Consider the following 25,179-nt stretch of genomic DNA (forward strand, 5'->3'; position numbering starts at 1 on the left):
TGAACGCATTGAAGAATTAGATCACCAAAAGGTGACTGACCATGAACTTGTATGGCTTAATTATCTTTAAAGTTTGCAACAAATTTGTAACTTTGATAAGATCGGGATTATATAGTTTTATCTCTGTTAAGTTTGAGCCTTAAAATCTGTATTGAAAAGTCCTTGGGATCAAAATAAAACTTTAAACTGTAAATACAATCACAAAGACAAAGAGCTTAGACACATATCTTTGAGTCAGTATTTGCTATCCTGAATAAGACCTTAGGAATTTATAGATTTTTTTTTTCACTTATTGAAAATAGTATAGGGACTTCAAGCTCTATTTTTATGAATCTGCTCATTTTAAAAATATTTTAATTGAACAAGGTAATAGAATATAGCATAATAATATATACACAATATTTTCTTTTTTCTTTTTTTTTTTTTTTTTTGGTTTTTGAGACAGGGTTTCTCTGTATAGCCCTGGCTGTCCTGGAACTCACTTTGTAGACCAGGCTGGCCTCGAACTCAGAAATCCACCTGCCTCTGCCTCCCGAGTGCTGGGATTAAAGGCGTGCGCCACCACGCCCGGCTATACACAATATTTTCACATCATTATTACTTTGTGTTTAGAACCATATTTTTTCTAGTAATAAAATATATTCTAGGTTGCTGTAAGCTACAGACTTTTCGCTGTTTTTAGAACAATAGAACTTACTTTGTCTATACGTGAACACCTATTATCTAATCTCCAGCTATCTCTTTGCACCCTATGCATCAGAACCCCTAGTCATCAATGTTCAGAAATTCTTACTGGCTTTTCTAAAGCAAAACCAAAAGCAACCTACATTTGAAGATGGGGTTGGGCTGAGGAACTTTTCTTTCTCCTTCTGTGTAATTTCACTTAGCATAATGTCTTTCCTTTGGGTCCATCCATTCGGTAAACTGATGAAATGTCATTCTTTTTGTGAATGAATAGCACTCCACTGCACTCAAGCGTTCTATTTTTTTTAACCTTACAGACAGTGGCAAGGCTGAACTTACTGAGTTAATGGATACAGTGAGAACTCTCACAGGTAATAAATTAACATAAAAGTATACATTATATTTAGTTTGTCTTACCATTTCATCTTCTGTTTGGTAATCTTTTAATCTGATTTATCTAATGTTCTAGAACTGTTTCTATAGTCTGTGGTTTTGTAATAAATTTTAGTTTTGTGTCTTGGAGAAAGTTGTTTGATATTCATATATGACAAAAATATTTATATATTGAGGAAAGGGCAAATTCTGGATTAAATCACTGAATGATAGAATAAAGTATGATAAAGATATTGGTGATTTTATTATTTAAAGATACTCAGAAATACAACCTGACATGATAACATATTTATGTGGATAATAAAGTTCCAATTCACTAGGAAATTATATCAGCCTCTTTTTCTTTTGTGTTGGTAATCCACGCCAGGTTTTTAACTGTACTGGCTTACTTTTATTAATATAAAATGAGGCATTTCATTAGCATTAAGCAAAAATATCTATTCACAAATCCAATTGTGTGTGTGTGTGTGTGTGTGTGTGTGTGTGTGTGTGTGTGTGTGTAAAACACTGTCCTTATCAAGCAGTAAAATTAATGTGGAATAGGTTGAGATGTGATGGGTTTCTAAGTGTTTTTAGAAGTAGGCTGTATTTAAATTATTTCATTTCGTGTTTTTGAAGGGGAAGAGACTGATGTCAAAGATGTTAACAATGTTCTGAAAGAAATGGGAATCAACCTCACGGAAAAAGAATTGATGAAGCTGCTAAAAGATCTGCCAGTTAATGGTGAGGATTTCAGTTAGCATTAGTTCTTTAAAAGACTATAGAGATGCCATAGAGAGTTCAGGCCAGCCATGGCTATATAGTTAGATCCTGTCTGTAATAAGAAAGTGGGGAGGGAGAACTTTGTGATCTGTGTGAGAGAGAGGAAGGGTGAAGGGTGGAACTGTTCAGCTTGCTTTTTAAGCTTATGTGGCTGGTCAGAGATCTTCTTCCTCAGTGCTTCCCCCTCCCCCACCCCCATGGGATCCAAGGAACAAACTCAGACCTGAGCCATCTCTCTAGTCCCTGTTGGTGGCACGCTTTGAAATCACCTTCATTTGATTGTGGAAGAAAGAACATAGAGCCTTTACACATTCCTGTGCCACGAGCATGAACAGAAAGACTAAACATTAAATCATGATTAAGGAACAGATTTAGACAAGTGTATAATAGAGACAAAATAGATTAATCACAAGGGCATAAAGAAGAAAGAAGGCCAGTTAGCCAGAACTAACTGCCGCTGTTGTTCATGGAGGGTGGGGGTTGGTGGGAGAGTGTACTAAAAATTCTTGGCTTCTTGATTGGATCACCTTTCGATTGACCTCATGCATGTACATAATCAAATAAGTCTTTTTCAAATGACAGCATTCATATTTTCCATGACATGTCCTGACATGTACATTTCTTACAGAAGATGGAAAGGTCTATAAAAATAGGTTGATGGGCAGCCTGAAGTCTTTTAAAGGTGAGTGAGAGCCACGATGATGTACAGAGAGTCCTAAACTCTGCTTCTTTGTTACGGTGTCGTGGATGCTGTGGTTACTGCACTCAGACAGCTCTTGTGGGTTATTTGCCATTTGCTCTCTTCGCTTTCACTCTGTTTTAGAAAGATACCACAAATTCTGGTAAGTGTGATACTTAGGGCAAAAGTAAATGAAGTAGACTTCATTTGGAATGTTAAAAAGGGAAATAATAAAGATTGGTTAATGTGGGGCATTTGGCCATTAATAGAAACAATCTGAATCTTCAGAAAACAAAAGGTAAATTGACAAAAACAAAGGGAAAAAAAATCACAAAACCTGTCACCTCCACTGCTGAACTGACAATCAGTGGGAGCAACCCAATCCTTTCCGATTGCATGCTGGGTAGATGGTACTTGAGGCCAGCTTCATGTGGAATGGTTTCTATTATTAAGTCCACTAGGGATTCTCTTTGTTGTTACAGCTTTGTTGAGCTATGGGTCTTGGTCCTTCTGCTGAAAAAGATAACAATGCATAAAATGTAATAATTTTGAAACATTTGGTTCCTTTAATTTCGCTCATATGTCTGTGTCTTTCACAAGGAGGGACTATTAGTGCCACTAAAGTAGATTCTCTTCTGGGAAGCATGGGTGTGAAACTCGAAGAAAAGGAATTTAAAGACCTGATGCAGAATCTGCCGACGGATGGTAAGCCTGTAACCTCACTGAGATTCTCAGGAGCAGAGGGGTTACCCTATAAATACAGTCAGCCTTCCACTCACCAGTCCACCCTTCTTTGGCATGGCACAAGGCGCTTCCTATGCAGTTAAACAGGGGGGAATCTGTAAGACTACAAACTATACATATATTGTGTATGGGTGTTTTGCTTGTATGTGTGTTGTGTCTATGTACCGTGTGTGTGTGTGTGTGTGTGTGTGTGTGTGTGTGTGTGTGTGCAGTGCCCACCCTGGATGCTTTGTAGAAAACTACGAAGAGGGATAGAGAACCGTTGGACTATACTACAGTAATCCAGAGGAAGGATGAAGCCTGGACAGGGAAACCAGGTTGGAGCCAGGCACTGCAACATTCTGAAGGCAGAGCCAACCATAATAATCTAAGGATTGGATATCAGTTCTCTACAGAGCATCTGAAGTTATCCTGCTAATGTACAAATCACGAATCACAGCATGAAACACCTGTACGCAAAACACCCTTCAAAGCTTCCTTGTTTTCCCGGAGGTTAAAGTCAGGGTTCTTACTATGACCCAGAAGATATTATATGACTTCTTTCGTCTTCTGAAATCTTCTGCTAGCTTCCCAGAGCCCTGAGCTAAAGTAGTTTAGCACATTCTAAAGACATTTGTCCTTACACACATAAGCCAGCATGTTGCCTTTGCAAGCCTTTCACTTACTTGGAAATATACGTCTCTCAGACATCTACCTGACCCACTCGCTCATGTTGAGGTCTTTTCAAATGTCACCTCCACGAGACCTCCCTCTCGTCCCTTATTGTTAAACTTCAATAGGAGCGCGTGGCATCACTCTCTGCCATTTCTCAGACTTACTATCCTTTACCACCACCTCATCTCCCAGTCAAGCTTTCATTCCTTGTATTGCTACATGCTTATTATTTAAGAAGGAATGCTAAACTCAAAGGAAGTACACAACAGCTGGTGCATTTCATTCATATAGGTAGGCCTATACCATATGCAGCCGATTGCTTCTAAAACATGTTTATGTAAGTGCTTGCTATTAAATAGCAAATCAAATTTTAATGAAAATCTTAATAATTATTTGTAGGTTAGATAATCTCCTAAAATCAGTTGAACCACCAACATGTGATGTGATCCAATTTTAGATTTTGCTTCATTCATATTTTTTCAGTTTTTTATTAGATATTTCTTCCTTTACATTTCCAATGCTATCCCGAAAGTCCCCTATACCCTCCCCCCACCCTGCTCCCCTACCCACCCACTCCCACTTCTTGATCCTGGTGTTCCCCTGTACTGGGGCATATAAAGTTTACAAGACCTAGGGGCCTCTCTTCCCAATGATTGCTGACTAGGCCATCTTCTGCTACATAGACAGCTAGAGACATGAGCTCTGGGGGTACTGGTTAGTTCATATTGCTGTTCCACCTATAGGGTTGCAGACCTCTTTAGCTCCTTGGGTACTTTCTCTAGCTCCTCCATTGGGGGCCCTGTGTTTCATCCAATAGCTGACTGTAGGCATCCACTTCTGTATTTGCCAGGCACTGGCATAGCCTCACAAGAGACAGCTATTTCAGGGTCCTTTCAGCAAAATCTTGCTGGCATACTCAGTAGTGTCTGCGTTTGGTGGCTGATGAAGGGATGGATCCCAGGTGGGGCAGTCTCTGGATGGTCCATTCTTTTGTCTCAGCTCCAAACTTTATCTCTGTAACTCCTTCCATGGGTATTTTGTTCCCCATTCTAAGGAGGGACGAAATATCCACACTTTGGTCTTCGTTCTTCTTGAGTTTCATATGTTTTACAAATTGTATCTTGGGTATTCTAAGTTTCTGGGCTAATAATATCCACTTATCAGTGAGTGCATACCATGTGCATACCATTCTTTTGTGATTGGGTTACCTCACTCAGGATGATACCCTCCAGATCCATCCATTTGCCTAAGAATTTCATAAATTCATTGTTTTTAATAGCTGAGTAGTACTCCATTGTGTAAATGTACCACAGTTTCTGTATCCTTTCCTCAGTTGAGGGACATCTGGGTTCTTTCCAGCTTCTGGCTATTATAAATAAGGCTGCTATGAATATAATGGAGCATGTGTCCTTATTACCAGTTGGAACATCTTCTGGATATATGCCCAGGAGAGGTATTGCTGGATCCTCTGGTAGAACTATGTCCAATTTTCTGAGGAACTGCCAGACTGATTTCCAGAGTGGTTGTACAAGCTTGTAACCCCACCAACAGTGGAGGACTGTTCCTCTTTCTCCACATCCTCGCCAGCATCTGCTGTCACCTGAATTTTTGATCTTAGCCATTCAGACTGGTGTGAGGTGGAATCTCAGGGTTGTTTTGATTTGCATTTCCCTCTTCATCCATATATTAAAGAAGAGGGTATACTCGACAGTTTCCAAACAAGAAAACTAATTCCAAGAAAGACTTGAAGTTCAATTTGTGTGTGTGTGTGTGTGTGTGTGTGTGTGTGTGTGTCTACAGTAACTCAAAAGAGAAAATGCAGAGTAATAATTGTTATAGAAATTTTAACATGTAGGACAACATGTCCCTTTCAACCTTGAAAAAAAGTTAAGTAAAACTGTAAAGATGATTCATTCTAAAACAAGTCTTTGAAGGTGGTTTCTTTTGTATCTTGTATCAAAATTTTAATCTGTGTTGATGATTTGTTTCTGTGTTATTTTGTAGCCGCTGGGAATGTCCCTCTTAAAACAGTAATGGATGAAGTCAAAAAGTTTTCTGGTGAGTAAACACTCATCATGAAGCCACTGCCTTGAGCTTCATGCTGTTTCCTACTTCCGTTGAGATGTGTAGGGTTTTATTACTATTGAGATTATAGTCCCTGCAGTTGGACATTACACAATTCAGGTTTTTAAAATAGACCGATAGGTTGTGTGTTCATAGCATGTTGCTTTACTCTGTAATTTGTTTCCAAAAAAAAAGAAAAAAAGAAAATACCAATTACTATAGAGTATTGTTTATTCACAATTGAGGTGTAGGCAGAGTAAATATATAAAACCATCACCATTGTTACCACAACCAGTCCATCACATCAACCACACCAATGTCTGGAGAGGTTGTGAATGTTTAAATCACTCCTCTATGGTGCTCTGGTCACTAGACAATCAGTTCAGATTCAGTATGCCTTGACTTCAGACTTAAGAGAACATCAATAAGTTCAGCTATTTTAATGGTTTCCCTGTCAGGATTCATTCTTTCTTCCTTCTCCACTTCTGATTCTTCCCCGACTTCTCTTCCTGCTCCCTCTTCTCCTTCTCTCTCCCCTTTTCCCTTTCCAGAAAAAGAGATAATTTCATTCTTCCCTTGCTTAGTCTCAAATTGTAGCTGACTCGTTAGATTGGCATGAAAATCAGATTATTTGAAATCATTGAGTCCTTAAATTTTCAATTAATTTTCTTTCTTTCTTCCTTTCTTTTTCTTTTTCTTTTCAGGAAACAAGATTAATGTAAAAGATCTTCAAAATAATCTCAGAGACATGGGGATTGAGCTAACAGAGGCAGAATGTTCAGAGCTCAAGAAAACCCTGCCTACTGATGGTGAGCCATGCTAGTGCCTCTTTAACCTCACAAAGAACTTCATTTATGGCTATTTATAATCATTTATAAATATATAAGTGCTATAATATTAATAATTTTATGGCACTAATAATTCTAGAACTCCATCATTTTCATTAGGGTTTTACTGCTGTAAACAGGCATCAAGGCAACTCTTATAAGGACAACATTTAATTGGGGCTGGCTTACAGGTTCAGAGATTCAGTCTGTTATTAACAAGGTAGTAGCATGGCAGCCTCCAAGCAGGAATGGTGCAGAAGGAGCTGAGAGTTCTACATCTGAAGGTCACTAGGAGAATACTGATTCCCAGGCAGCTATCAAGGAAGGGTCTTAAAGCCCATGCCCACAGTGAAATATTTCCTCCAACAAGACCACACCCACTCCATCAAGGCCACACCTCTTAAAAATCATGCCACTCCCTGGGTCAAGCATTCATTAACTCTAATTAGATTCTAGGTTGTGTAGAAGACACGCAATTATTAATTGAACTTTACCTCTTAAATCATTAAAACCTTCAAAGACAAGTAATTGCTATAACTTAATATTTATCCAAAATGAGGAAGCTTAGATGTGATCAGTGAAAGAAAGGGAAACAAAGAGAATAAAAAGTTAGTACAAGGATCAGAAAGAAGTCAACAGAAGCGATCATATAGTGAAGTGGCTAAGAATCCCAAGTCTGAGTGCATAGATCCGAATCCTGGCCCCTCTACCTGTCACTGTATTATCTTAGACAAGTTACTTATCTGTTCTACATCCTGAGTTCCACATCTTCAAAATGGGAGTAAGAACTGAATGAAATGAAGCACCTTGAAATGTGATTGGTATAGAGTTAAACACGGGTGAACATTAATGACCGAGCCGCCATGGTGGGATGCTTTGATGACAGCCATGGTGATGGTGGTAAAGGCAGCCATAGTGAAAAACTTTGAGAATAGTCCTAACATACAATCATAGCTTAGATGACAAAGCTCGCAGAAATTTGTCACTTTCCTAGGATTTGGCATTCCAATTTTCATATTAAAGTAAATGTAAAAGCAGTTTCTAGAGTGTCACAAAACATGTTATCTACATGATTTTTATCTCACATGAATTTACTTTTTCCTCATAGCTGCTGGAAACGTATATCAGAATAAAGTGATGGATTCTCTAAAGTCACAAAAAGGTAATGACTTAAATACTAGTTCTCGTGTCTGTATGTATATTTTAAATATTAGACACATACTAATTACCTATGCTTCCTTACAAATTGGTTTTATTACCAACTAGCCTTATTTGTATTCCTGCATATATCCTTGAATTTTCTCAAACTTTGCCAGAAGGGGAAATGTCATTTGAAATTTATTTTCATATAGCAGAAAATTATTTTATAATTTTGTGTCAAATAATCTTATCTTTCATGAGTAAAAATAGCCTCTACTGCTTCTGAAATCAAGATAAATTTCTTCCACCTTAGTCTAAGTTGTCCATTTTTATATGGTCTCTTTTTCTTCTAGTCAATCTATTAACATCTATTAAATAAAATGTAGATGTAGTTGGATCTTGAATGCACTGAAACCATGTAACTGTCTCATTTTCTTTTTCTAAGGAGGGATGGTTAATCTCAGTGACCTGGACAAAGTTCTTAAAAACATGGGACTTGAACTCACAGAGAAAGAACATAAAACTCTAAGAGACAACCTTATAATTAAAGGTGAGCACTGAATATGTAACATCCCAATATTTTTAAAGTTCAAAGGATTATCCCCAATTATCTGTTATATGTACCAGACTTAGATGTTCCTGGAAGCTATGAAAATTCAACAGGACTAGGAAAGAATTAATTATATTTCATTCTGTTGAGATCTGTTCCCTCTATCCCTTGCATATTCATGTTTTTTTTTTCATGAAAAAATGTCAAGTTTTCTCAAAGGCCTTTTCTGCTGCTTTTGAGTGAGCATGTGATCCACATTCCCATATTCAGCAATGTGATGAATTCTGTTTATTGGTTTGCATATGTTGAACCATGTCTTTATCTCTGGAATGAAAACAGCCTGATCATGGTGAATGATCTTTTTGTGTGTTCTTAAATGAGGTTTATATGGATTTTACTGACGATGTTTGTGTTTGTGTTTACCAGGGAGTTTGTCCTGCTCCCTGGTTCTGTCTTTATCTGGTTTTGGTATTGGAGCAGCACTGGCTTTTTAACAAGTGTTGCAAAGCATTCTTTCCTTTCCTACTTTATGATGCTGGCTAAAGATTTGCCAACTTTATTAATCTTTTCAAAGAATCGACTTCTATGTTCTCAGTTCCATTGTTCTGGTGTTTATTCCATTGCTCCCCATCTAAGCCTTGGCCTTAGTTTGATACAGTTCACATTCTGGGGCTTAGGAAGGGCTGAGTCTGAGGTGGGTGGCCACATGAAAGACAATCACCAAGTTAGATACTGTTTCTTAGCACTGATTTGTAGATACCAGCAGTGTCTCACATACCCCCAAAGTCAATTATTACATAGACTGATTACTAATGTCTTATATAGTCAATAAATGAATTACCAAATATTTTTAAACACTTTCCTTTTGAAATAAACTTTTTAAAAAGATTTATTTATTTATTTTATGTATGTGAGTACCAGAAGAGGGCATCAGATCCCATTACAGATGGTTATGAGCCACCATGTCATTGCTGGGAATTGAACTCAGGACCTCTGGAAGGGCAGTCAGTTCTCTGCTCTTCTTCAGTGCTCCACAGAGCCATCTCTCCAGCCCAAATTACCAAATATTTTAATAAGGAACTATATGGGGAACAGTAAAAAGTCTTAGTAGTTGTCTCAAATATATAGAAATAAGTATCCAGAAAGCCAAGGTAATAGAAAATATAAGGGAGAAGTATTTTGACCAAAAGATGAAAACTTCCCTTTTGTGATGGCCACTGATGAAATGTTATGGCTAGTGTAAGTCAAATTTTACATCTTTCTAAGGAAAAATGTGAAAGTCCATACAAGCCAAGAGACTGAATGTCTTATTTTGCTGGAAGATTTGCCCAATCCTATTAATTACAAATTATATGTAAGACTTGAAAAACCCAACAAAAGATTAGATTTTGGCTCAAGTTATAAATAAGTATATCATTTACCTAAAAAGATGTGCCATCTGATTGATTGTGTCTTTTCTCATAGCTGATGGGAAGATTAATCTCAGTAAGCTTCTAGACACAGTTAAAGCAATCAGAGGTAAGTGGCAAAGTACTCAGAATGAACCTAAGAATATAAGTACTAAATTACATATATGATTCATGGATCATAGTTATCGCCATTATTCAGATATTTTATCTTTCATTAATGATGGTCTATTTCTAATTTCCTAGAATTAGAATGTGAGTTAGCTATGTTTTAGTTACTATTTTGTGAAAAAAAATCATGTGTACAAATGTTTTGCCTACATGTTTGTCTGTATACCACATGAGTGCCTTGTACCCATGGAGGACTAAGCAGGATGTCAAATCTCCTGGAACTAGAGCTATAGCTAACTGTGAGCCACTATGGTAAATGCCAGGGATCAAAACTTCAAATTAGCTTTTGAGGTTGAATGCCTTATGATTAATAAATTAAACAAAGCCTCGGTTAAGGATATAGATACTACAAAAAGGCTAACATAAATTTTACTGGCTAATTTATGAATGTAGCCCACCTAAAATATTCTGGTCCATCAACGTACACTGTAATATGCTTTCCCCATGATTATGAGAAGATGCTTTTTAACCTGTGTTTATATTGAGGTTTTGCTCTTGATACAGTAGTTGAGAACAATGCTGAGAATATTTAAGTCATTTTTAAAATTCTTAGATTTTTTAAAAATTTTTATTATTTATAGGAGAGGCTATTGATATGGATGATGTAGAAGATATTGTGGAAGACCTGGGGATAGAATTTACGGATAAGGAATTATTGAGGCTGATGGAAAGCTTACAAACGGATGGTAAGTGGTTAAAATAGACACAGCTCTGATTTTCGGCGGGGGACAGTTTTTACGGTGAGCATACATTGGCAACATCTAGAGACAGGCTTTTTGTGTTGCATCTGGCAGGAGTAGGTGAGGGGGTAACACTGGTAACCAGTGAGATGAAGCTGTGGGTTAATAACACCCTTAGAGTAGTAACCAAGTTTCAGTGAATGGGTCAGCCCTGCACATAAGAACCATCCAGCCTAAAGTAGCTATAGTTCTGATATTAAAACCCTTCCGTGTAATCTTTTGGGAAGCTTAGGTTTGTGCGCTTTTGTACAAACACTCTGTCCTGTTCAGCTGTGAGGAGGGCATCTCAGCCATGTCAGGCATTTCTGCTGTGGTGTTCTCATTCATCTCTGTTCCAGAAACAGGAGCTCAGTCAACCGTGATCTAAAACCCCTGAAACCATGAGTGGAAATAAATCTTTCCTCCATTAAGTTGATTTTCTCAGGTTAATCTCTCAGCAGCCAAAAGTCTGCTGAAACACATTCCAGAGAGAAAAAATGTTCAACATTTTCAAATTTCTATGTCATAAAATGTTTTTATGCATTGATTTAAATAGAAAAAACACTCCAAAAACCAGTTTAGATACATACTTCTGAGATGATTTTTTAAAATACTGTCATAATAATTGATTTCTCCTTGGCCCGAATTGTTTGTTCTTACAGCTGATAAGAAAACTTATCACAAGAGGGTGATGGAGGGTTTAAAGACCTATAAAGGTAAGAGAACTGTGATGTGAAACAAACATACAGGAAGGCCTAGTAGTTTGCCTTATTTTCTTCCTGGACATTCAGACATGAACCACCTTCTAGTAGGCACAGTGCTTTATTTGTCATTAGCATCTTCTGTAGAACCTCCTGTAATCTGCCATTCTTACTGGGGTAAAATACGCATAGCACAGTTTGCCATTTTAAATGCACAAACCAGTAACATTAGGTACGTTCATGGTGTCTTACAGCCATGGCCCCTATTCACCTCCAGAGCCTTTTATTGTTCTGAACAGAAACTCTGTTCCTGTCAGGGAGTCACTACTGTCTCCCCCTTCCTCCAGCTCCTGGCTGCCTCTGTTCTGTTTTCTATGAATTTATCTCTTCTAGGAACCTAGAGGTGCCAAGAAGTTAACTGCATTTAACTTTATCTTTTAATTTTGAATTATAGAGAAAATTTCCCCATTCCTTGAGAAATTCTCAAAAGTTTATCAGAATCCCAAATGAAATCTAAATATTTACAACTTTTAAAATATAACTGGCAGCAAGTTCCATCGATCTGAAAGTTCATTTAGGAACAATCATCTTAGTATCCAAATACAAAGAATGGGGTCAGATCCCTTTTAAAGTTATTCTTTTACGTTTACCTGTATCTCTTTTTAAGAAGGGAAAATCAAGACTGATAAAGTGGACATGTTTCTGAAGAACATAGACATGGACATCTTAGAGACAGAACTTAAGGATCTAAACCAAAACTTACCGGCCTCTGGTAAGCATCTACCATTTTGCATCAGAATGGCAAAGCTGTTAAAACACAGACTTCAGAGCCAAGCTGCCTGATTTGAATCCCGGCTTTTCTGTTCAATGCTTGTATTATCTTAATGTACTTTCTGTGCCCCACTTTCTTCATCTATGTAAAAGCATATTAAGAATACCTAATTAACAAAGTTTTGTGAGGACCAAATTATGTTAGTTCTACAATTGCTATTAGTATTATATTCTAACCTTCTGTGGTTAAGCATGCAAAACTTCAAAATGCTTATGAACATCAAACCGTTTAAAAAAAAAAAAAAAGCTTTGAAAAGAACTCAAAACTTAAACTGGGATGACAGCTCAGTAGATGAAGTGCCTGCCACACAAGCATGAGGGCTTGAGTTTGGTCTCCAGAACCCACATTCAAAAGCTGAGTATTGGAGCTGGAGAGATGGCTCTGCTCATCCCAAGAACCTGGACTCACGTGGTGGCTCCCAATCATCTGTAACTCCAGTTCCAATGCCCTTTCTGATCTCCACAGGCACCAGACTTGCAAGTGGTGCACCCACGTACATGCACACAAACACCTGATAAACATTTTTAAATTAAGAAGTTGAGTATTATAGCATACACACACTTTGAATTACAGCACGGGAGAGGTGGAGAGAGACTGGCTTATACTTTGGGCTCCCTGGACAGCTAACCTAGTCTAACCTTTAGTGAGACAAAGGTTTTTGTCTCAAAAGTCAAAGTTGACAGCATCTGAGGAACCACAACCATGGTTGTCCTTTGGCCTACATGCAGACACACACACACACACACACACACACACACCACATAAAGTAAGAGCAAATCCTTCCTTTTGGCATTTAAATTAAGAGAATGAGATATTTTACTGTGAATTCCATATCTGGCTGAGGTGTCACCAGAAAGAGGCAGCCTGAAGCAATGGAACACAAAGCAAACAGGGACGATCGGTGCAAAGGAAAGTTTACTGGGATACAAGCAATTTAAAGATAAATTAAAATGGTGGTGGAGAAAGAAAGACTAGCTTGAAGGGATACGGATCAAACCTCTCCAAATGGCTTCATAACTGCAGAGACTATTTCCTTCCGTCAATATAAAACAGAGACAAAGTTTCAAAGAATAGTACACCACCTATTTCGTTCCTTGTCATTGATCAAGGTACAAGTAAGACTGATTAGCGTGTTGTACCGAGACCCTCTTTTCCAAAATCTGGAAAGACACTGTGTTTCATATACATTCATTCATACATTCATACATACATTAATTTATTTTTACCAGTTTTAAAGAGGCATTACAAAACATTACAAAGACAGAATTACTTCCCTAAATTAAATTCTCAATTGAACCAGTTGCTTAATTTCTATTTATTTTGATCTCTTGAGAATTTCAAAGTCAACACAGCCTCGTGCGTGACTTCCTCTCCCTGAACTTTAATGGCCACATTGAGTCTTTGCGCTGGTGGTTCCAGAAGGTGAACAGATTCGCTCACTTCATGTTTCCTGCTATGTTTTTTTTCTGGAATACAAACTAGATTTTTTTTTAGGTTTATAGACTTTATTGATATTATTGATTGGATTTTAATATTTCTTTTTTATTAGATATTTTCTTTATTTACATTTCAAATGTTATCCCCTTTCCTGGTTTCCCCTCCAAAAACCCCGTATCCTCTCCCCCACACACACTCACCAACCCACCCAGTCCTGCTTCCTGGTCCTGGCATTCCCCTATACTGGGGCATAGAACCTTCACAGGACCAAGGGCCTCTCTTCTTTGATGACTGACTAGGCCATCCTCTGCTACATATGCAGCTAGAGCCATGAGTCCCACCACATGTTTTCTTTGGTTGGTGGTTTAGTCCCAGGGAACTCTGGGGGTACTGGTTAGTTCATATTGCTGTTCTTCTTAGGGGGCTGCAAACCCCTTCAGCTCCTTGGGTACTTTCTCTAGCTCCTTCATTGGAGACCCCCGTGCTCCATCCAATGGATGGCTGTGAGCATCCACTTCTAAATTTTGTCTTTTACTATCATGTAAATGGCAGGTAAATAGTCACTAAAAACAGTCCTCTAAATATCTGGTATAGAAAAACTGTGCCACTAATATGTGACATTAATAACTACTATGTATAATTCAAATCATTGGTAAAGTCCATACAATTTAATTATAACATTGCATGGGTTGTGAATATGAGCCAACTGTATATGAGGGGAAATTTTCTTAAAGTATTGAAATGTAGTGTAAACTTCTTTTAAAATGTTGTTCTTGTGGTTAGGCTAATTAACAGAGGCTCACCTAAGATTAAAGAGCTGAGAAGCCACTAAAAACAGAATGCATCTCCTTTCCGTAGTATTCTTTTGTGGCTAAACGTTCCAATAGCTGAAAGTTTCTTTGCCAATACAGCTTCACTGTGGAATTAAAATCTCTTCTGTTTCACACTAGTAAAGAAGAGTGCTGTGATAATTGCTATAAATCTTGCTCATTTCTGATCTTTATTCTGATTACTTGTTGTCTTGCAGCTAGTGGGAAAATCGACATAAGAACTATAATAAGTGAAGCAAACGCTTTCACAGGTCAGTGATGAGTTCCTACCAAACTGAAGCCTTTGGATCATTATAATAATTTGTATTCTGTTGTTTTTCTACACTGCTCTGAAATTAGATTCAGTAGACAAAAAAATCTTAGATTGTATAAATTTGGCAAAATGTAGCCAAAAACAATACAAATAAAATACTTCTAAGAGAATGTGTTAGTAAGAAATCCTGCATTCTATAGAACCTGTGCTCCTAATCTCTCTGTGAAATACACAGGCTCAGAAAAGGGTACTCAGAATTTTTATATGATTCAGTTAACACTGTTGACACCTAAAACATTAATGAAAGCATAGATCGCATTCTTGGAGGTTTATTTATACTAGCCACCATATGTGTTGATTTTACAGTAATAAAGCTGAATTTAGTTTTTCTAGACCCTAAAAAGAGCCTGTGTCAATGACTGCTAAAGGAACTGTAAACATCCCAAATGTCCTCGCACCCAGCGTGGAAGGACCGTGCTCTGCTTCTGGTACCCAGCCTAAAATCGGACAGAGCTAATGTGTTAACCTCTCATTATGTCTGACTTTTCAGGGGAAAAGATTGATGTCAGCAATCTGAGAAATCTGCTAAGAAACATGGGGGTTGAGTTCACTGATCTGGAGTACGCGAGGCTACTGAGAATGCTGCCGGTGGATGGTAAGCTGTAAAAGGCCACTGGATCTCTGGTCTGAAATTTAACAAGCCTGGGAGGGAAATGCACATTTTAGAATTCAGTGCCCAGAAGGTCTATACCATTTAAAGAATCTATTATAAAAAAAAAATGACTTGTAGAAATGATGAGACAGAGACTAAGGCAGCAGCCTACAGTGAACGATTAGAGGCACAACAGCTCAGCCCTTCGCTGTGAGCAGTGGCAGCAACAGAGAAAATGACAAGATCAAGTCCGTATGTTCTTTGGGTGTGTGACTGATACAAATTAGCATGGCTAACAAAACAAATAGGGCAAAATGAAGAGAATTGGGAAAATTCTTCACATTGTATGTGCTCTTTCTATAACTCTGAAACCGCATCTAAATACAAGGTTAGAATAGAGAAATACTGGTGGCACTATAGAGGTTTGATTTGAGGGCCTCGGAACTCTTCTATGAAGCTGTCATGATGAGATAATGATTTTACCATAATCAAAGTACAATCCGCGTGACTGCTCAGTCTCGGGAGTCCGCGTATGTAAACAACATAAAGTGCACTGTTTCCGTTCTCTATTCTTTGTCTCCCACCAATTTTATATTTTATATTCTTCTAAGGGCCAAGGGGATTGTAACTCCACAGTAGAGTGCTTTCCTTGATCACATGAGGCCATAGGTTCGATTCCCAGCACTGCCCCAAAAGTTAAAAAAAAAACAAAAACATTTTTTTCTGCAATATTAACCAATTCATATATAGAACCTGGGAAGTGTTTTTATGTAATTTGAAAAATATACAGTCTATCCATAGCCTTTTTCCCTCTCCTTCCCATCAGGCAATCCCATGCCTGCCTTTTTCTTGATCCTGCAGCTTGTCAGTATTGTTGCTGACATTTTATTTTCCTCCTGAAGATTCTTCAACCTGCCAGTCTTAGTCTTCTGTTTACTGACTTCCGTTTCTATCTTAACTTACGTTGTTCCTTTCTTTTTGTGTTTAGGACTCTTTAATTGCTCTGTTCCTGAAGATGGGCGATTGGGTCTATTTTTCTTTGCTGTTTTACCATTCTGTCCTTTTCTCACTGGTGGTTTTTTGTTTGTTTGTTTTTTGTTTGTTTGTTTTTTTTACTTGTAATTCACTTTTATTGATTTTACACATTTTTCAATTTTTATTACATATTTTCTTCACTTGCATTTCAAATGCTATCCCGAAAGTCCCCTATACCCTCCCCCTGACCCTGCTCCCCTACCTACCCACTCCCACTCTTGGCCCTGGCCTTCCCCTGTACTAGGGCATATAAAGTTTGCAAAACCAAGGGGCCTCTCTTCCCAAAGATGGCCGACTAGGCCATCTTCTGTTACATATGAAGCTAGAGACATGAGCTCTGGGGGTACTGGTTAGTTCATATTGTTGTTCCACCTATAGGGTTACAGACCCCTTCAGTTCCTGTTCTTGAGTGATGTAAAAAGCTCACAGAAAACTGTCTTGTTTTCACACAGATAATGGGATGGTGCATTGGAACAGAGTACTGAAGGCTGTGAAGTTTCTCAAAGGTGAGTTAAAGCTCTTGCTAACACATCTGTCTGAAGTCCTCAGGCTTTACAAAGTATGTTTGCTGTTGTCTCTGTCTTTGAAGAAAACATCAGACTTGGGAATCTTCATAAATTTATTACCAAAAGTAAAAAGTAAACATTTTTAAAAAGTAAGAAAAAATTAGGTAATAAAAGCTTTGTTACCTAAATATATAGAGTTGTAGTGAAAGAACACAATCATTTTGTTACTTTTTTGGAGTGTTATTCATTAATAGACAAAACCAATCTGGGAGTCTGGCAATGGAATGAAGAAGTACTTTTTAATCTTGACTACAAGCACTGGAAACGATACATCAGTGAGCTGACTCCGGTCCAGTGCCATTAAGCCAGAGTCCTCTGAAGAACTTCCTTGTTCTGGTAGACGTGTCACCAGGAAAGAGTTTTTAAAAACAGGTTGCACTTACCATATGACTCTTGACATTCTCTCTCCTATTGGAAAATTCAAGTGGAAATTATAGAGGACTTTTGTAATAAATACCAATCACAATACAAAAATACAAAGTATACAGGTATATATATATATATATATATATATATATATATATATATATATATATATNTATATATATATATATATATATATATATATATATATATATATATATATCTTAAAGTAGTTACATAGTCATTAAAAACACAAACATGATTTTCACGGTTTGCATCTTTCATTTACTCAAGTTTTCCCTTGTGTCTCCTACCCCACCCCCACCCCACCCCCCGAATTAAGGAGGAAAAGTTGATGTCAAAAGCCTGGGCTCCTTCCTGGAAAACATGGGCATCAAACTCACTGAGCGGGAAGTGAAGGAGCTGGTGGAGAGCCTGCCAGTTGATGGTATGCTCGTTAGATAGCACTGTCTATCCCTTTTAATCTGACAGCTATGAATTTAAAAATTAGATTGAATGGTGTTAAGATAAATGTTCAAAAATCTTAGGGGACCCAAACATTACAAGAAACATTTTAAGTAGCAACTAAAAAACCTCTAGCTACTTAAGTGAGAAAATTAAATAAGATTTTATTTTTGTGTGCTTTCAAAACCTAGGAAACAAAATACAAGAAGGCCATTACAGTCGTTGAGTTTTGGATAGACCATTTTGGTTCATGGGCTTTTGTACAAGATTAAAATTTTGAATTTCAAGTCATTTTCCCTAGCTAGAAACAAAAATACTCAATTTAAAGCAACAGAGCACATACATAAAATATCTAGAAATAAATTTCTTTTAAAATCCTACCCATGTCGTTTAGGAGGTTTTACCCACTGCCAAAGCTTTTGATTTTTAGTGTTCCAAAGGTCAAATAGAGATCTAAGAAGTACAGGACAGTTTTCTATGTCCTTTCTTCCTATATTTGTCTCCATGAAGGCCACAGGCTTACTTCAAACAATAGAAGCATTTAAAATATCGAAACAGATAGAAAACAATTAACAAACTGGTAAGGGTAACTCATTACCTATCTATAACTACGCTGAGTGTGAACGGACTAAATTCTACAATCAAGAGACAGACTATAAGAGTAGATAAATAAAACCCAACCATTTGTCTTTGAGTTTAAGAACTTAGAGAGACCAAAAGTGAAAGATTTCATGTATAGGGAAGCCAAAAGAGAACAAGGGTAACCATGCCAGACATTAAGGAAAAAATAAATAAATAAAATAAAGCCTTTTTAAAAAAATGAACATAAAAACCCAAAATTTATGAGATTCATCAAAAACAGTTCTAAGGGGGAAACTTAGAATAAAGGACTGACATTAACAGAGACCTCAAATAAGCAACCTAATGGTGTACCTCAGAGGACTAGAAAAGGAAAACAAACTAAAGCCAAGCACACCAGAAGATAAGAGACAGTAAAAGCTGAAGTAGAGAGTTCTCACCAGAGCTTAGGGAAGTATCTCTGTCGGGCTCTTCACTCAGAGCCCGTGCCGGCAGCAGTCAGCATGGGCAAGAGAGACCCCAACAAGCCCCAGGGGACAATGTCCTCGAATGCCTTCTTCCAGAAGACCTGCCGGGAGGAGCTCGAGAAGCTGAACAACTCCTCAGTCAACTTCCCCAAGTTCTGGAAGAAATGCTCGGTGAGATGGAAGATCATGCCTGCAAAGGGGAAAAAAAAAAAATCAAAGTTTAAAGGTCTGGCCAAGATTGACTAGGCTCCTTATGACAGGGAGAAAGGAGATTAAAAAAAAAGAAAGTGAACACCCAGGTCTGTCTATTGGAGACACTGCAAAGAAACTGGGTGAGATGTGGCCTGCACAACGTGCCGAAGATAAACAACCATGTGAGCAGAGAGCAGCCAAACTAAAAAAGTGTGAGAAGGAAATCGCTGCATACCGTGCCAAGGGCAAAGGGGAAGCAGGAAAGGAGGGTCCTGGTAGGCCAACAGGCTCAAGGAAGAAGAATGAACCAGGAGATGAGGAAGAGGAGAGGAGGAGGAAGATAAGAAGATGAAGAATAAATGGCTGTCCTAAAACGGGTGGCATGTATGTGCTCAGGCAACTATTTTGCTAAGAATGTGAAATTCAAGCACAGCTCAACATTAGCTTCAGTACAAAAACTGTACAGAATTTGTACAGCTGATGTGATTCTTTGTGGAGAAAACACTTTTTGAAAAAAGTTTGTCGCTTTTTCAGGAATTACTACGTACAGTTAGAGTGAAAGCTTTTGATGGTGAATGTTTTTAAATATTCAATGGTTTCTTTAATTTCTTACGGTAGCAAAACAAACTTCATAGGAATTTGTGTTGCCACACAAAAACCTTTAGAATGTTGCATTTTTGTTTTTATTTTTTAATTTGTAATAAAGTAATGTATATTACTTGGGGAAGAGGGCTGAAGTCAAATTAAATGAAAGATAGAAAAACAATAGAAAATGCCAACCAAACTAAGATTTGTTTTCCTTTAAATATAAATAAAATCAACAAACCTTTGGCTAGACTAAAAATAAAAGTGAGAATACTCAAAAATCAATTAGAGAGAGGACTTACAGCTGAGAGCACAGCTGTCCAAAAGCTTAGAAGAGAGCCTGGGTACAGTTCTGCAGCAGTGAAGTGGACAACCTAGAAAATGACAGTGTATCAATTCTGAATCATCAAGAAATAGAAAATATGACCAGACAAAAAAAATAAAATAAAGAGGTTGAATATATAAATCTGTTTTCCATTGCTACTTCAAAATACTTTAGGCTGCTAAATGTCTAAAGGTGATATTTAGCTCTCAGGTTACATAACACTCTTATATATGAGACATTAATGAGTATCTACTAACCCCAGATAGGGAGCCAACCATAAACCAAAGTAATTTCAATTTACAGATAGGAAGAATTAATACTATTTTCATGTCATTATTACTTAAAGCCCTCTAAATTCGACATACTAAATTTCAGTTTTTCACAGAGCTATAAAAGTCGTCCTAAAATTCATATGGAACAACAAAGACCTTGGGGGCCCAAGTCAATCTTTAGTTAGGCAACACGCTACCCACTAGAAATGTATGGGCAAGTTTCTCCACTATAGATCCTTGGCATATGGCTTCTGGACTTAGCACATTAATTGCATTTCTCCTTTAAACCTTTTATTCATAGCTAATGGAAAAGTTGATCTGGTAAAGGTAATGGATGAAGCGAAAGCCTTCATAGGTAAGCGAGAGTTGATTTAAATACAGGATCCTAACTTTTTATAGTAAAAATTTTAAAGTATTTTTTACTAATGTGTGTGTGTGACTGTCTGTTTGAGTATATGACACATGTATGCATACAGAGGTGCCCACAGAGGTCAGAGGAGGATGCTGTATCCCTGAAGCTGAAATGACAGTCAGTTATGAACCAGATTCAGGCCTTTTAGAAGAACCATCTCTCCAGCCACAACATGATTTCCTTCATGTCTTTATTGCTATGCTAATTCTATAACATTTATTTATTTATTTATTTATTTATAATCCAATGTCCAGAAATTGGAGTGTTTCCTAGTGTGTTTTCTTTTTCATTTGTTAGTGTGGTCTGTTTTGTCTCTGGTTTTGTTTTTGTTTGTTTCCAGACAGGTTTTCTCTGTGTAGCCCTGGCTATCCTGGATCTCACTTTGTAGTTCAGGTTGGCCTTGAACTCACAGGGATCTGACTGCCTCTGGTTCCTGAGTGCTGATGTTGAAGGTGTGCACCACCACACCCAGCTTTAGTGTGTTTTCTAATAATTCATTTTATTTTCCTTAATAAAATAGAGCCAAATTCAACAATAAAATGAAATGAATCTTTTTTTAAAAAGGGACTCTAGTACACATTCATAGGTTTAGGATAAGCCATTTGCAACCTGCTAGTTGAATGGAGAAACACTCAGTACCTGCTCATCATTGCCATTCTGGGTGCCATTGGTAGTGCACATTCTTTAAGAATCACACACCAAGATGAGATTGAATATGAAAAGGGCATTTTGAAGAGAAGTGTTCTCGTAAGGAGAGACATCTGGGAAAGGCTGGAAGCTGTGAGGTCTGATTCCAAGTGGAGCACTGTGAGAGAGGAGAGGTTTGGATGGAAGCATCCTATCAGAATCCTTAGACTGCTCTCTGGCCTTACCGACTTGAACTTACCCAGCTGATGTTACTTGATGTCAGAAGCTAAGCAGGATCAGCCCTGCTTAGTATTTGGATGGGAAAGTTCTTAGACCAAAATCCATCCAGTCTTTAGAAGGACTGGCAGGATTTGCAGCAATCCTCCAGCAAAATCAGCCACCACGTACCTTTGTATCTTTGTTGCTCTCCGTCATTGATCTCAGGAAGCCTGAGTCAGAGGAAGCAAATATGGGGATGGATTTCAAACATGGTAGCTGTGGCCAACTTAGGTTCTCAGTGTATCCTACTGGTGTGTTCTCACAACCAACATTGAGAGTAAGTCTCTTCTCTTGATGACGTCTACAAATAAATCGTGTTTCTTTGAAGGATGTTCTTTGTAGATACTCAGTGGCCATGGATGGTCCCACCCTGCACTTATATTGTATGGTTTAATTACTTGTGGTTGTGTAAAATTCCATGTGTGTCACTATTTTAATCTTCACTATTAAGGAGAAAAAATTGGTATTGATGAGGTGAAGAATGTTCTGGAAAACATGGGACTAGAGTACAAAGATCAAGAACTGTCCAAACTGATGGAAAGTCTGCCATTTGATGGTAAGCATCTCAAATATTAATGTGATAAAAAGGCTTTTAGATTTCTCTGTGACAAAGATATCCTCATTTCATAACACTAAGTAGAAAGACCATCTCAGAAACAATTAAAAATTAGATTGTTCATGTACCCTGACATGAATTCTCTCTACATAGGCTTCTATTTTAAATCTGGATATTCCTCTTTATTATACTTCCTATACCAAGGGGAACATGAGAGTAATGCAGGATTCATGGAAAGAGAAAAGGATAGTTTAGGAGTAAGCAAATTCAGGACTGGGGGAGACTAAAAGAGGTGTTTGTTTGTGTGTGTGTGTGTGTGTGTGTGTGTGTGTGTGTGTGTGTGTGTGTGTGTGTTATATAGAACCTGAATACTAAGTTTTCCCATTTTTCTCTCACGTTTTTATACACTTATTTATTTTGTGTGTGTGTGTGTGTGTGTGTGTGTGTGTGTGCTCATGCACATGCATATGTATAATGGTCATTTTTGTGTGTGGGTGTGCCTATGTCATGGTACATGTGTGGAGGTCATATACAACTTGTAAAAGTAGGTTCTCTCCTTCCACCATGTGGATCCAGGTGATCAGACTGGAGTTATAAGGCTCGACAGCAAGCTCCTTTACCTTCTCATTGGCTCTCACATTTTTTATAAGAAGGGAGATCTCTGGAAAAGATCCTAAATGTCTGTTTTCCTGAGCAAATGCTACTGATCAGCTGCACTTCTGTAACTTCAACCCTGTATTTCTTACAGAAGATGGAAAGATCCATCAAAACAAGTTGCTGGAGAACTTGAAGTCCTTGAAAGGTGAGTGACAGTAAGTTTTGGAGAAAGTCTGTGTGTGCCACCAGAGCTCATATATACGTGCCATCAGAGCTCATATATACCTGTATATAAACATGTGCTCCCATTTATGTTAGGTCTTTACTGCAGCTCCCGAGCCTCTATCTTAGACCTAAGGAAGAAGACCCCCACTTCTCAAGATTTTGTTTCCTTTTTTGAACAAAAGAAATAGGACAGGATTTCACATTTGTCGAAAAAAAGAGCAATTTGAAAACTTTAGGAGCAAATTTAGTCAGAAGAAAACAGAAACTAGACCTGGAGTTCATCCATCTAAAATCAACCCCAGATGTTGTTCAGATACAAGAAATAGTTACCTCCAGAACTAGAATTTACTCAGTATTTATTTATTAAATTTCACTTATTAAAAATTCATAATTTAATAAATTTTATTTATTAAAATGGATTGCACATATTTATCATGTACATGGTGCTTTAAAGTGTAAGTGACTAAATTTGGCTGGTTATTATAACGTATTACTTCATATAGTACCGTCTTGTGAAGAAGACAGAAACATTCATGCTCCTGGTTTCATCTCTGTGGCTGTGATAAAACACTCTAACCGAAAGCAACTGTAGGGAGGAGAGAGTTTCTTTGGCTTCCAATCCCAAGCCATAGTTTATCACTAGATTTAATACCTTCACCATCTAAACCTTAAGAATGTTTATAAGTAGAACATGACAGTTTAAAAATCATGTCAACGTAAATAAAATAGGTTTCTTTTTCTTGCCTATTTTAGACATTACTAATACTAGTAGATCACTGAAGAGAGTCTATGAATAGGTGTTAGAAAATGCATAACCGCCCCCTTCCCCAAAGAATTTATATGCAATCTTTCTGAGTACTGGCACAATGTGTGGGTTTACAGCAGGGTAAATGTCTCCAGAGGCTGTAGGAAACGTCTTGGAAGCTTTGCACCTTCCTTCATGGGTCTCTCTTTCCTCAGGTGGGATGATCAGTACTAGCAATCTGAAATCCGTGATGGATAACTTAGGAATCAAACTCCAGGACAATGAATTTAAGGATCTGATACAAAGTCTCCCTGTTGGTGGTGAGTGGGTCTTCCAAGTGTCCTACTTATACTGGGAGAGTTTACCGTTTTAAGAAAAGAATGACCTTAACAATGAAAGTTCTAGGGTAAGGGGCTTTAGGAATGGTGGCCTCATACGATGTAATCAGTAAATCATGCATCTAGGGAAAGCCTATGAGCAATTAACAAAGCCTTACGTTTCAATGTGTGGCATTTTTAATCTCCACTCATATTATAATCAGTAGTAGACAGTCTTCTACACACTGAATAGCAAAATACAGGATCTTGAGATAAGGGTACTTCTGAGTTTCTTTCCGTCCCTAACACAATTTTGGGATAATAGAACTGTGAATGAAATTTATATTATTGAAATGGGACCTTTGGACTTTTAAGATTTTCTTCACGGTATTCACGAAGGCAATAGAATTGAATAAGATAACAGGAAACGTTGCCTACATAGTCCTCTTTTTAAAAATGCTTTATTTTATGTGCATGAATGTTTTGCCTGCATGTATGTCTGTATACCACATGAATGCTGTGCCCATAAAGGCCAGAAAGTGGGCACTGGGTCTCCTGGAAATGGAGTAACAGACATTTGGCTGCTGAGACTCAAATCTGGGTCCTTTAGAAGAACAGTAAGGGCTCTAAACCATTGAATCATCTCTCCAGATCTCATGAGTATATGTTTTTAAATAAATATAGAAAGCACGTAGAAGAGTGCCTTTGTAAATGATAAATGACAGTTTATCATCTTCATTCTCATGCTTTATTCCAGCTAACAAGAAGATTTCTCTAGATGCATTGATGAAAAAGTTGAAATCTTTTACAGGTGAGGAAGTACCTTCTCCTAGTATAAATACTTACATTAAGTTTATTTAGATTAAAGGTCACTGAAAAGAAGAGAAATTATTTAGGAATTCTATTCACTGGCACCTCATTTTTCCATGGCATTTCTAGAATCACATAAGATGTTTCATAGTGAGATAAAAGCATCTAATTCCCCTCTGACTAACTTCAGATAATAAAGTGGTTTGTACTAGAATTCAATACTGTCAGTTTTCACTAATGTACCTCACTTCACAAATGGCTTAA

At 37.6% G+C, this 25,179-nt stretch overlaps 1 protein-coding gene across 1 annotated transcript in view; it reads left to right on the top strand.

Moving 5' to 3' along the window:
* The window catches only part of LOC115065364, a 130,868-nt gene that overhangs the window by 46,537 nt on the left and 59,152 nt on the right, over positions 1–25,179 (top strand). Inside the window, exons 29-48 of the mRNA XM_029546147.1 lie at positions 1,002–1,055; positions 1,696–1,800; positions 3,119–3,223; positions 5,921–5,974; positions 6,685–6,789; positions 7,916–7,969; positions 8,393–8,497; positions 9,962–10,015; positions 10,656–10,760; positions 11,456–11,509; positions 12,162–12,266; positions 14,791–14,844; positions 15,397–15,501; positions 16,986–17,039; positions 17,806–17,910; positions 20,649–20,702; positions 22,117–22,221; positions 22,970–23,023; positions 24,004–24,108; positions 24,863–24,916. Coding sequence (XP_029402007.1) covers positions 1,002–1,055; positions 1,696–1,800; positions 3,119–3,223; positions 5,921–5,974; positions 6,685–6,789; positions 7,916–7,969; positions 8,393–8,497; positions 9,962–10,015; positions 10,656–10,760; positions 11,456–11,509; positions 12,162–12,266; positions 14,791–14,844; positions 15,397–15,501; positions 16,986–17,039; positions 17,806–17,910; positions 20,649–20,702; positions 22,117–22,221; positions 22,970–23,023; positions 24,004–24,108; positions 24,863–24,916 — 1,590 coding nt within the window. The remainder of the gene's footprint in view (positions 1–1,001; positions 1,056–1,695; positions 1,801–3,118; positions 3,224–5,920; positions 5,975–6,684; positions 6,790–7,915; positions 7,970–8,392; positions 8,498–9,961; positions 10,016–10,655; positions 10,761–11,455; positions 11,510–12,161; positions 12,267–14,790; positions 14,845–15,396; positions 15,502–16,985; positions 17,040–17,805; positions 17,911–20,648; positions 20,703–22,116; positions 22,222–22,969; positions 23,024–24,003; positions 24,109–24,862; positions 24,917–25,179) is intronic.

This window comes from Mus pahari, chromosome 14 (assembly GCF_900095145.1).
Source record: "Mus pahari chromosome 14, PAHARI_EIJ_v1.1, whole genome shotgun sequence".
In the NCBI taxonomy this organism is placed as follows: domain Eukaryota; kingdom Metazoa; phylum Chordata; class Mammalia; order Rodentia; family Muridae; genus Mus; species Mus pahari.